General features: G+C 37.0%; 2 protein-coding genes across 2 annotated transcripts; both read right to left on the minus strand.

Moving 5' to 3' along the window:
* Positions 1-334: 334 nt before the first annotated feature.
* Positions 335-2,961, minus strand: CXCL8 (C-X-C motif chemokine ligand 8). Its single transcript, XM_079778174.1, has 4 exons — positions 2,868-2,961; positions 1,263-1,398; positions 893-976; positions 335-457 (listed from the first exon to the last, which is right to left on the minus strand). The coding sequence occupies exons 1-4, from the start codon at positions 2,929-2,931 to the stop codon at positions 430-432; spliced, it is 312 nt and encodes a 103-aa protein (XP_079634300.1). The 5' UTR covers positions 2,932-2,961; the 3' UTR covers positions 335-429.
* A 9,888-nt stretch (positions 2,962-12,849) lies between these two features.
* Positions 12,850-13,278, minus strand: LOC307101335 (nuclear nucleic acid-binding protein C1D-like; the record flags this gene model as incomplete). The annotated part of the gene is made up of 1 exon (XM_079774176.1): positions 12,850-13,278. The coding sequence occupies exon 1, from the start codon at positions 13,273-13,275 to the stop codon at positions 12,850-12,852; it is 426 nt and encodes a 141-aa protein (XP_079630302.1). The 5' UTR covers positions 13,276-13,278.
* Between the last annotated feature and the right edge of the window lie 301 nt (positions 13,279-13,579).

The raw sequence follows: 13,579 nt of genomic DNA on the forward strand, positions 1-13,579 counted from the left end.
ATCACAGTGAGGTGAAATGGTGACTGATACTTTTTCTCTAGGTTAGGAATAAAGAAGAAACCAAGGCGCAGTTAAAAGGGACTCAGGGATCTTGGCTGGCAGACTAAGGTTGCAATATTTAACCCTATGCCCCCCAAAAATACAGGATTCCCAGCTAAGTTTGAATTTATTATAAGCAATGAGTTTTGTTTTTGTTTGTGTTTTTTTAAATAAGTGTGTCCTAGATATAGCATGGGACATTGAAAGAAACTCTTCATTGTTTTACCTAATATTCAAATCTAACCAGGCATCCTGTATTTTATCTGAGATCTCTACACCAGATCCAAACAGTATGTGAAGCAGAGAAATAGATTTGTTTGAAGTTTCAATGGCATCTTTACTGAGGAATTCTTGGAAACCATGGAGAGTGCTTCTTTTTTTTTTTTTTTTTTATGCCTCTTTTTTCTTCTTCTCAGCTCTGAAAATAAATAAATAAATAAATTGTAAAGATTAACAATGTTCTAACAGAAGTCAAGTGTGGTCCTTATATTTAATACCAAAACTAATATAGTCTTAAATAGTCATATGTTAGAAATGTTCTATACTTTCAACTATAAATAGTGAGACCAGATAAGTCATCCTCGAAAGCAGGACACTTCTGAGAATGAAACAGAATCATAATAATAGCACACGGATCAGGCATAAACCTGCACTTCCCTGGACAAACTGAGATGCATGGTCTTCCCAGTCATGAGTTACAATAAACACACTATTGCTGCTATTTATTTTGAATTAAAGAGGTAGTCACCTAAAAAATATTCTTGGCAGCAGCAGGAAATTTATAGGCTGACTTTTGGACTGTATATCTCAGGATAAATGAAAAATCTAAATTAAAAAAGAAACAACAACTTACCTCTCTAAAAATAACTGTACAACATTCTGCACCCATTTTTCCTTGGGGTTCAAGCAGAGCGATGTTTCATTGTCCAACTTTACACTGAAATGAGAGATATAATTAAAATCAACGTTTAGCAGTTTCAGACACCCTCTTTGCCACTAAAGTCATTGTCCCTTAAGTATGGGCATGAAATCTAAGTCAAAAGCAATTTAGAGCTATGAATCATGGAAGTTACCATACTTGAATGCCATTCATACCCAGAATATGTACTTCTGTTTAACCCACTACTCTATTCCTACTACCTAGAGCTTTGTTGGATGCTTCCACCTTCCTCAGTTCTAGGTTAGCTAAAGTAAGATATCTAATCACTTTTGAAAGTACTTACATGATTTCTGAATGAGCACAGTGTGGTCCACTTTCAATCACTCTCAGTTCCCTGATAAACTTGGGGTGGAAAGGTATAGAGTGTGTACCAATGCACAGGCATCGAAGTTCTGTCTCTATTCTCGGCAGAACTGAAGCTGTGGGGGAAAAATAAAAACAATTAAAAATTTATTTCAACATTAGGAGGGCTCTGCTAGCTACTCCCTCTTTAATCCCAATGTGATAACTTGGTGACTGTGCCTTTTACAAACATCGCATCTTTAGCAAACTCATTCCAGAAATTGAAGGCTGGATGTTCTCCTTGCCTCTGACATCATTTTTTCTCAGTTTTCAAAACAGTCTCTCCAGATAACATTGAATATCCTTCTACATAAAGACTGGAGTTGTCTTTGTGCAATGTTGACATCTTTAAGATACTTTTTTATCTACTAGATATTTCATAATACTCTGTGATACCACATTGCTATTTGTAGTATGCAAACTAAGATTCACCAATAGGGAAATTGCCTTCAGAAAGAATTAATAGAAATATATAAATGAGTTGCACAGAAGTGTCTTATATCTTAATACTTTCTTCAATGCTTGAGAGAAAAGAAAAATAAAGAAACTATATATCATAAACATTCTAAACTGTATTTATTTCATAAAATAATCCTGAGAAGGTCTATTTGCTGTCAGGGTGTACTTAAATCAAAAGGGAATTGATAGCTATCTGAAGCTTTTCAGTAAAATAATACACAGTGTAAAATTACCTGAGTTATTTTGCTCAATATTAATTTATATTATAGGTCACTGTGGTTCCCAATAAGATGCACTCTAACTTATACATTTACATTAAATACTAGAGGCCTGGTGCACAAAATTTGTGCATGTGTGGGAGGTCCCTCAGCTTGGCCTGCAACCTCTCCAATCTGGGACCCCTGGGGTTATGTCTGACTGCTGGTTTAGGCCCAATCCCTGTGGACTGCTGGCTTCTAACCACTCACCTGCCTTCCTGCCTGATTGCCCCTATCTGTCTCTTCCTGTTGGACTGATAGCCCCTAACTTGCTCCCCTGCCAGCCTGATAGCCCCTAATCACCTTTGCCATGCCCCTGGCCTAAGCCACAGTGTGGCCTCCCTCTGCAAGAGGTGACCTGGTAGATCAGGGGAAGTCACCGCCCCCATTACCCCGTTGCTGCTACCACTGCCTGCCTGAGCCTGGGCCCTTCACAGCTGCACCTCAGCCCTTCGCAGCCACCCGTGGCTGCCTCAGTCTCGGCCCTCAGTCTCTGTGGTTTGACTGGAAGGATATGAAGAAGATAGTCTGGAAGACGTCTGCCCTAATTAGCATATTACCCTTTTATTAGTATGGATATGCATACTACAGAGTATAAATGATAAGAACAGAATGTCTGTATTAATCAAGCATTACATTTTTCTAATTGTATAGATACAGCCTAAAAAAATTAAAACTTCATTTTAATTAATTGCCATTAAATGACTGCAAATATTATTTTCTATTCCTGAACAGAAAATGTTTGCCGTTAACCAAAGCATTAAGGATAGTCTTACCATCTAACGATCACATTTAAACCCAGAAAAACTGCATCGGAAAGATGTGCTTACCTTCGTGCAGAGCTGCAGAAAGCACGATCGCTGCCAGAAGAGCAACAGCCAGCTTGGAAGTCATGTTTAGAGTAAGTGGGTTTCTTATGGGCTCTTCTCCTGGATGCTGCTGAGCTCTGTTGTCCGCAGGGACTTGTGCTGGATGAAGAGCACCTCTGGCTTTTTATACCATCTCAACAGCGAGACCTGTGCAACAGCTCATCCTTGTATTAGGTCAGAGGAAATTCCACCACCTGGAGCTTTCCGGTCACTCTTTGTGAACAAGCCTGAGTCACCATTGGTTTCTTATCTAATTTTCAGTACGATTGAACTTGTATTGGATCTTTAAAATAATATAATTTCATTCAAAAGCATGTTTGCTTTAAAATACTTTTAAACAGTGAAGCTTCTCAGTTTGATACAATTGTCAGTTGTATTCCTTTATACTTATAAATAAATTTATCATAGTGCCATCTTCCAGTTGTGAGAGTAAGGTCATTTAAGATTATTCTTTTATGGCACAATGGGTTCTTTATGTAAAGTATATGTGCTATGATGAGAGAGTTGACCACTTTTATTGGGGACATATTTTATGAGCAGCTCTTTTCTAAGAGTTTTGGAAAGTTTCTTCTCTCAAGGAACAAAGTACAACTTTTCAAAAGATTTGGTTTTCTAATGTATATTTAATGGAATGAAATTTGTGCCTTTTCATTCTGTCTCACAAATATTTATCAAGTAACTTCTCAGTAATATGTACTTGCTCTTAAAGGGTTTGGTCTATCAGAAGAAGAAAGCAACATTAGGGACCTGACAATATTTTATATATATTATATATATATATATATATATATATATATTTCAGAGAGGGAGGAAAGGGAGAGAACAAGAAACACCAATGATGAGAGAGAATCATTGATGGGCTGCCTTCTGCATGCTCCCTGGGGATCGAGCCCGCCACCCAGGCATGTGCCCTTGACTGGAATCGAACCCTGGACGCTTCAGTCTGCAGGATGACACTCTATCCACTGAGCCAGACCGGCTAGGGTTCCTCTTGCTTTTAACTCTACTATTTCAGGAACTTCATTGTTCTTTTACTTATTTAATATATATCGATTGTATGTTAATGCCAAGTATTATAGTAGGAGATGAGATTACTGTTTAAATAAGATCTAATCTCTGATTTCAAAGATTTTGAAGTCTGGTGCCACATATGGACAATTAGTGACACAAGCAACTAGAGTTTTGATGAATTTGTAAAGCAACATCAAAGCTATGACCTAAAATTGTTAATGAGTAGAAATAAAACCAATGGTGTGGGGAGAGGGGGTGGCTGCCTTGCTTATGGAGGAAAAAGCAAGTAAAAGGTAATGAGATTTCAGAGAACATAGTCCATTTGGGTTCTTGACATTGTTGAGCATTGTATGAACAGCAGTGTATGGAATGAGGAGAGGAAAAAATTGAAGCCAGATATGTAAGCAAGACCTGGATCTTAAAGGAAATTGACCGCTTCTTTGCTTCAGTAATATTGGTTTGTTCAGCAAGGACATATTCTCCAATGAGCAAGCCTTGCGTAACTGGTTCAGTCCCTCATCATCGGGACACAATCTAGTGGCACCACACAGATGCTCAGAGTTCTGAGGATTTGCAAACTTCTCAGCCTCTCAGGGTCGCCTTTGTATTTTTTCTGAGTCCCACTAACATAGCCACCTCCTTGCCATCCCAATTCCATCTCCTCATCTCCTCTTTTCTCCTCTCATGGTATCACTTGCATCATGATACCAACCTTAGAGGTTGAGCTAAAGAGCTCCTTTTAAACCAGATGCTCGCTTTTTTTTAAAAAACAATGGAACATTAATTAATAAGGCAAACCAACCTCTTTGCTGTTGTTCATTTCTCACAATGTAGTCTTGATGCATTCTGTCCTTGGACTCTCTTCATCAGAGGTAATTGTGAACAAAAATAAAGTGACCACTTCTGTAAAGGTAACCCTTTGAATCATTGCACAGTAAGTAGCATGACCAAATGGGGTTAAAGAGTAAAAAGGGCTATTATCCTATTTGAAAAAATGCTGCTTTTAAATAGAGCAGAATGGAGTGAAAACTTTAAGAAAGCTGCACATACCTACAAATGATATTTTATTACCCACTAAGGATGAATGTAAGCTTTATGGGACTATCAACCAGTAAGCTGTTTAAGTTCTTACCAGTTCCTGAAACATGAGAAGCACTTAACAGAGGAAAATTCAGATATTTTCACCATAGTCATAGGATCAAATCTATCATCCAAGAAATGAAAGAGCTCAAGAAAAAGTCAAGACAAAGATTGGCTTTTATTTTTTTCCACATCTATAAATAACTCCTCTTTTTTCCATCAAACTCCCCACAAGAAAACTGAATGTCTTTTTGGTATTTTAAACCACCTAGGGAACCCACCCCCCTTCATATATGTGTTTTACAATTAGGGCATTTTTGTAAATCCAAACAAAGTTGTATTTACATAACAAAGCAGAATGTGGTGAGAAAAAAACATGGGCTTTTAAGTGAGATGAACTTAGGTCTAAATCTTGTCCCATGGGACCTTGGACAAGCTGATTCTACCTTGATATTATAATGCTGCTGCTTAAATCTGAACCACATTTCTTAATCCCAGTAGTTAAGTCTCAACTTAAACCTGGAATTTTTTCTCCTTTTGAGGAAATTAGTCTCAACTCAGACATCCCTGAGGTTAAGAGAACCATAGACAAATACTATATATATCAATGAGTTTGCCTATAATGTTGGTACTGCTAATATCATAAATATAAAATTCATGTTCTTACTTTTTGCAGATTATGTATCTATAAAACCTTAATCTGCTCTAGGACATTTCAGTTCTATTTTTAAATTCAAATTTCTTGAGTTAATAATTTTTAAAAATACCAAGCAAACTTGAACCATGCTGCTATAGGTGTCATACTCTTTAAAGAAAAATCATTTTCCAAAGTCTTCACAAGTTGGAGAATCAAACAGCTAAATGCATTAGTTTAGACCAATGTCAAGTATAGATATTGAGGAAAGACAAACCTGCCTTCAAGCCTAGCTTCATCACTTATTAGACAAATTATCAAAGAATTTTTAAAATCTCATTGAGTCTAAGTTTCCTTATCTGTAAAATGGGAATGATACCAGTTCCATAGGATCACAGTGAGAGTTAAATGAGAGCCTGTATGGAAAATGCCAAGAGTGGGACCTGGCACATAGAATGTACTCAATAAATGCCATGTGTCATTAAAGTCACATTGAACTTTGCCTGGAGTGGGAGAACCACATTTATTTTTAAAAGCTGACCAATCATAAAGTAAATGTGTATTGGCACAACATATCCTCTAAAGTTTACATCTAGCTGCTTTTATTTCTTTCAGTAGTAGAGCTTTCTGGTTTTGTGAATAATAATTCGATTCACATTTGTGTATTTTTTTTAAAAAAGTACTGTGCAGATAGCACAGAGAAATGAGTATCATTTCCAATTCTACCTCCCAAATCAATGGAGATTTTGAGATGGAGTTTGAAGGATGAAATTGGAGAAACAGGCTGGTTGTGTAAACAGGTGTTTATTATAGATGGGATATTTAAGATCAGCTTGTCTTCAAAAAAAATCAAATGCAAATATTTATTTGTAATTATTTCTTCTTTGTTAAACTTATAAAACAAAGTTTTATACACCTATTTCTTTGTTAGGTTTATACTAAAACCATTTAGAGGTTGTATATTTTAATGTTTATAATAAAAGATGTCTTTGAAATGACAACAATTATATATTACTTGTCAGTAGGATTTCTTTCGTGTGAAGGAAATGAAATCTCTTGGCAGAAGGGGAAGTTGCTATATTAGAAATGACTGGGCTTATACGTGGCTTTGATTCTATCTTGAAGTAAACAAGATCCATGCAAGCAATTGAGTCAAGTGACTGAAGGAAAAAAATAAAATGTTTTAAAAATGCTGATTCAAGGTGGTATAATTTTATAAGCACATTTTTTCTTTTTTAAAAAGTTATTTTATTATTTTGATATTTTGTTTTTATAGACATGAAATAATGTAAAAGAGCTGAGCTGAGATTAAACTTAGCAATTTAGATAAAGTAGCTTAAGTTAAAGAACATCTTATGTTGTAATTCCTATATTGTGTCTCTCATAACTCTCCTTAAAACTTTGATTGTTTTAAAGGTTTTGTTTCAAAATATGACCTTCATTTAAACTTCTCCACTTTGGCCTTAGGGATTGTTGATGTATTTAAGGCACATTTTGACCATAATGCGATTTCCATGTTTGTGGATTCCATTAAAGAGAAGAGCACTCAACCCACTTGGTGCTTGTTTGTTGATATATGTTTCACCCACTTGACTGGAAATCCCATGAGGTCAGAGAGCATGTCTGCCCTATTTATACTATGTGCCAGATTCTGGCCCAGAGCCTGCACCAAACAGGCCCTCTATAAACACTTCTTGCATGAAAGTACAAACCCCCCACTTCTCAGAACCTTTCTCAACAAGAGTAATATCAACAAAAGGAAGGGAAAATGCTTATCGTTGTCTATTTTTGTTCTCCCACAAGGATAATTGCTTTATTTACATAGACCCAGGAGAGTTTAGTATGGAAACTACAGTCTTATTTCATGGTCTCATTTAGTGGTGCATAGATAAAGTAGTAACCAGTTCAGCCAGGCAATAATTTCTTCTCTGGGTGAATTAATGGTACAATCTCTTCTAGGATGCCCTGGGGCTGGTGTAGGTGGTAGGTAAGGTATGGAGAGCTGCATGCAGGACTACCAGTGACTGGCATTTGCTGATAGAGAAGGGCTGTGCTCCTTCCTTCTTCCCATCGCCTGTGTTTCATGGACTGTGGAGCATCCAGAAGGTGGTATTTTCAGAAGCCAATGAGTGAACATGAATGGGTGTCCACAGATTTAGTCTAATTAACCTAGGTGCTAGGCTAAAACAGATTAGCTTCCCTTTGAAGTATCAATTCAATGGTTCTTAACTTTTACATTTTATGTTAACTACTTAATCATTTGAAAATATAATGAAAGGTATGTGTCCTCTGCTTACCCCTAAGTCCACCTAAGCCAAAATGTACAAAGTTGTATATCATGTTTCAGGAAGTTTACTGACCTCCATTAAAATCTCTTAATGAGTGAGATCAATAAAGAGTAAACTGGAGATATGGTATTTGAAAATAACTAGTGAATCCCGAGTGAAAGAGAAATGATGCTCTGTCTGCTGCTTACTGTCCCTGGATGTGTCCAGGACAGAGTCTTCAGAAAAATTCTTGAAGTCCTCAAAAGAGAAGGTAGAGGTGGATAAGGGAAAGGATGAATAGGAGGAAGAGACTCTTCATTTTCCATGAATTCAAGATATCATTGACCTTTAGTTTTCTTGTCACACACAAGAGTAACACCCAAAACCATCCAAAAAGAAAACTGAGCACTACTTTCAATGGAGGCAATCTGTTTAGCTAATCTGGTAGCTGAGGTATAGTGTGAAATTTTAGTCCTTTCATAATTTCCTTCAAGTCACCAAATAGATATATAATTGGAGAAAAAAAAGTGTGATCTCTTCACATAAAAAGAAAACAAAATTAGATATCTCTTCCCCACCTTTGGCTAAGATCAAGTATAAAAAGAAAACAAAATTAGAAAATAATTCAGATTGTGTATGGGTTTAGAGATGTGGGCAGTCTCTCAGAATTACAGAACTGTAGGCAAAATAAAGCTATGAAGCTTCTGAATCCATTTGTACTTAATCTGGGGCCCTTTATGATCTGATTTTCAGATTTGAGTCCCTTATGTGTCTAGGTAGTTTATATTCCCAACTAGCATAATTTATTACTTTCCACATCGCAAGTGCTTTCTTTCTGGATTGCATCAAGTTACTCATCAAAATTAAATCTCTTTTTGTGGTCCCTAAACCAGGAAGGAAGAAATCACCACTTGCAGAATCTAGTGGAGTTTTGAAACAAAGGAAAACTGTCTACTCCAAACTTGTTGGGTGAGCTTTGTATGAACTTTCTTTTCTCCTACTGAAGGGGATGGACCTGGAAAACACCACTGGCACCATCTTCTACACAGTGAGAAATACAAGCAAAATGGGCAAAGAGGGGAGAAGTGGATAAGAAATAACATGCCCAACCAGAAAAGCAAGACCTTGAAAGCATACACTAAAGAGACCCAAAGAGAACTGAAACAGGTAGTAGAGAGCCAAGGTTAATGGGGAGAATGAAAATGACACTTTTTTTTTCTGAGCTTGACTTAATTAGACTTTAGCAATAATGCAGAGAGGACTCCCTCTAGAATAATTGTACTAACAGGATTTTATTACTAAGTACATCGTATGTTTTATTTTTGTAATATTCACAATAACCCCATATTTTTGTATTATTTATTTCCATTTAACAGATGAGGAAATAGACTCAGGTTAAATAACTTTCAAAGGGTCACCTAGCAAGTAGGAGACAGAGTTGGGATTTGAACCTAAACAGAGTCCAGAGACTCTGGGTCTCCTCAAAGTTTTTCTCATGTGTCTGTAATTCTCACAGACTTGGTGTTTAGCACATTTCCTTGCATTCTCCCTCCCTCTCCTGCCTGAGAAGGGTTAGGAGACTGGAGAAGAGGATCTTGAGATAGTGGGGGAGAGGACAACATATAATCCAGTAGAAGAACTAACCCTTCCTCCTGTCAAGGCCTCAGTGTTTTCATTGGTAAAATGAGGGAATTTGTTTCTACAGTCCCTTCTGTCTGGTGTCTTGTTGTAAGAAATATAGCATATATGAAATAGATGGAGAACTTCCTCTGGGAAATTTGACCATTTGTGGCAGGAAAGGACTCTTGAGATATGCAGCTAAACTTCAAGATAACTTGCACTTGTCCAAGCAAACAAAGTCTCATTTGCAAGGTTCTCATCAACTGAGAGAAGGTCCTTAACTTTAAATTAAGAGTTAATGCAGAAAGAGCCTAGAATTGAAGGTCGTGGGGATGGTGAGAGCTACTACCATCAGACTCCTATCCCCCAACCCCAAAAACAAGAGGAAATGCTTCCTGTGCTCTTTGCTCTCTTGACAGTTTCCTCTTACTTGGTTCCCTCATGACTTGTAGATAAGTTTCAACTGTTGACCCTTTATTGTGAAACAGGTCATGTGGTCGGAGTTGGAAACATATTTTCAAAGAAAGCAAGCCTCCTGTGGTTTACTTGAAAGAAAAACATCAAATTCAATGCATACCTCTTGAAAATACGTTATCCATTCATTCAACAGATATTTACAGAGCACTTCCTATATCACAAGACTTTTCTAAATGCTTAGAAAATGTTAATGAATAATATGAATAGAAATGCCTACACATATGAATGTTATAGGTTAATAAATGTTATATTTTTAAAAAGTAACACAAGGCAGGGGAATCAGGTGTCCTGAGGGTGATGAGATGAGCAGATTACAGCATTAGGGAATCCAGGGAGACATCCTTAAAAGGTCATAACTGAGCATAGATTTAAGGGATGTAAGAATTAACTGATTATGTGGGTGAATATTTCAAGCAAAGAGACAGCCTGAAATAATAGTTTGAATTGGGAACTGGGTTGTGTATTTGAGGAACAGTAGGAGGCCACGTACCTGGGTGGGAGTGAGGTGGGGAGAATGAATAGGAAAGAAGAACAGAGAATAATAGGCCAGATCAGATAGGCTTTGCAGCGCAGAGGGATTTCAGTTTGCACTGAGTGGGGAATCATTGCAGGGTCTGAAGCAAATCGGTGACATGATCTGACACTCTGACTGTTAGAGGACAAAAGAATTGGGGCGTGGGGATAGAGGTAAATCACAATGAGCAGCTAGTCGTTATTATTGTGGGAATCCAGGAGAGACATGGTCATTGTTTATAGCAGGTCATGGTGGTTACTGCATAAAGTCACGTTCTCAGTCAGAGAGATATTGGTAGGATTGAAAGCAGAGATTTTAAATATTCAGCCTGGAACCTTTTATCCTAGCTTGGAAACAGAGCCTGAATGCACTAGGACGTGTCTTTTATATATTCTACTACATAAAATCTTTTCTCCAGTGTTATTGATATATAATTGTCATACATCACTGTATAAGTATCAAGTATACAGCATAATGGTTTGGCTTACATGTAGTGAGAACTATTGTTCATAACATGAATCTATTGTAATATATTGCAATGTATTTGTACAATCTTATAAGTATAATTTATTAAATATAGGCATTTGATTTATTTTTAAGTCTTATTCTCCTATTTTGATATTTTCTCTCCTTCCTCCTCCTCCTCTTTTTGCTTTCTTCTCACTCCCTTTCTTCAATATATGAATATTCTTTAAAAAAAGAGAGAGAGAGAGAGAGAGAGAGAGAGAGAGAGAGAGAGAGAGAGAAACAGAGAGAGAGAGAGCTCAGGCTCACCTTGATCTTTGCACGGCTTTGTGGAGGAACCCTATAGCACAGGAAAGCACTCCCTCCCTTCATAAATACATCATGGCGAAAGAAAAAGAAATTTTGAGAAAATAAGCTATTTCATCTTTTCTGTGATGAGTAAGTGTTCCAGATGCGAGTCTTAAGCTCTGCACAGATTCCATCCTGGGTGCTTTCGGAGTCTTGCAGCTTGGGAAGGGAATGTGTAGTGAGCTCTATGGGTCACCCTTAATCAGATCTAGGTGGTAGTGTAGAAAGGTTTCTAAGTGGAAAGGGCTAATAAAAGAAAGCCTTGTGATATCCAAGTGTCCAAATACAAAACCCCACCTTGTGGTCAGAGGGTAGCATCACCACACTCCTGTCTGCAAACTTGTCTCAAAGGTGGGGCTGGGAGAGTTTCAGGGAGTGCAGCCAGAGTTTTAGGGTTTTATCTTCACGGGTTCCTCGGCTTTTTTCATTCCTTAGGAACTGTGTCAGTTCACTTGCTCATTTCCTGTGGTGTGTGTGTGTGTGTGTGTGTGTGTGTGTGTGTGTGTGTGTGTTGAGGGAGAGGGGGCAGTCTGTCCTTCTAATAATTTGTTTAAAGTGGGGAGGAGTGAAAGGAAGGAAAAGGAAGAATGAGAAAGTAGATGAGAAGGAAAGAAATGAAGGAGGGTTCTAGGACACCCGTTTTTCTCTCCAAAAAGCAGGTATTTCCCTAATGCCAAGGATTATTAAAATGATCACATCAAAATATCTTTGGAATATAGCAGTAGGATGTATGATAGTACATTGCACATCATACATAGTACATTGTGCAATAGTTAAGTAGCCTTTTTTTAAAATGTGGTAAAAATACAATATAAAATTTACCATCATAATCATTCTTTTTGTTTTTTACACATTTACAGCCTTTATTGGTAGGATGTAGCCATTATGCCAAAATTCAGCCATCAATTACAACTTCATTTCCCATCCACAATTAATGAGAATATATTTTACTTCAAATGGGACATAGAGGCAGAGTGCCTAAAGTTAAAGTATAACCTTCAAGTCTTAAAGTCACACTTCAAATATCAAAAGAAGCAATTCCCAAAATCATGAAAACATGATGAAATAACAAACATAAAAAACACATTTAAGTCATTTCACTTTTTCTTTTATATAGTGAAAACATATGTATTTATAACTTCAGACTTCAGAAAGCGTACTTCATAAAGTCATTATTCATTTAAAATAGGCAAATGTTTACAAAGAACATTTAACTTACATTATAGTTGCTTATAAATAGTACTTGAAAGGTTGACCTAGAAACCAGAACCCTGTCAAGAGAGATGGTAAACTATAAATATACAATATTAAGGTTAAAAACTCACAGTATGCTATAGGAAAATCAATAAAGATAACTTCATCTTTCTGGGGTAAAATGTATTTAACATTAAAGATTCAAATGTAAATTTTATATATAAATTCAATAAGAAATACATTTAAATCATGCATTACCACATAATCATCTATTTTGTGTTAAACAATAAAAGTGATGTACTTTTTGAACATGTGTACATCAAAACCAAATGGTTATTTTTCACTTGTTCCTTTACTGGCAACTTCGGATGCATTTTTAGGTTTTGGTCCCCAGAGGGCATTTTTCACAAACCTTGAAGCTGCACCTTTGTCTACCTTGGCAGCCTTCTTCTTCTCAGTTATCTCCTTGACTCTGTTCATGTATACTCTGATTCTTTCCAATTCCTGCTTTACTGGGTGTTCCTTCGGATTACCTCCCTGAGTTGCCAAAGAAACCCAAAACATTGAGTTTGATGTGTAATCAGAAACTAAATCCACTTTTGCTTGTTCAAGTGGGTCCAACTTCTGTAACAACTCATTTCTAGAAACAGACATCATGGTCTTCAGCATGCCGCCCACAGCACGAAGGGAATTCTCAAATGTTGGTGAATACTCATGGATGTCTGCTGGATAGTCTTCATTCATTTCTTCTTCTGCCATTATGACCAACTCACTGGCCTTCCACTCTGTCGTCTGGAAAGCAATCCACCATAACCATTCTCAAGTGTGCGGTTCATTCAGTGATAATCAGTGCATTCTCACTGTTGTGCAACCATCAACATTCATATCCAGAACTCCTAGTACTGACTCTTTAATAAAAATGATCTTGTTTTAAAGCAAGGCCCTGACATTCAGTAGAATGACTGGTGTCTGAGGCCTCGGTCTCTCTCTTCTGTAAATGGTATATTAAAAAGAACAACAACAATCTGACAGGGTTGTTGTGAGATTAAATAATAATGTTGTA

This window comes from Cnephaeus nilssonii, assembly GCF_951640355.1.
Source record: "Cnephaeus nilssonii genome assembly, chromosome: 1".
Taxonomy (NCBI): Eukaryota; Metazoa; Chordata; class Mammalia; order Chiroptera; family Vespertilionidae; genus Cnephaeus; species Cnephaeus nilssonii.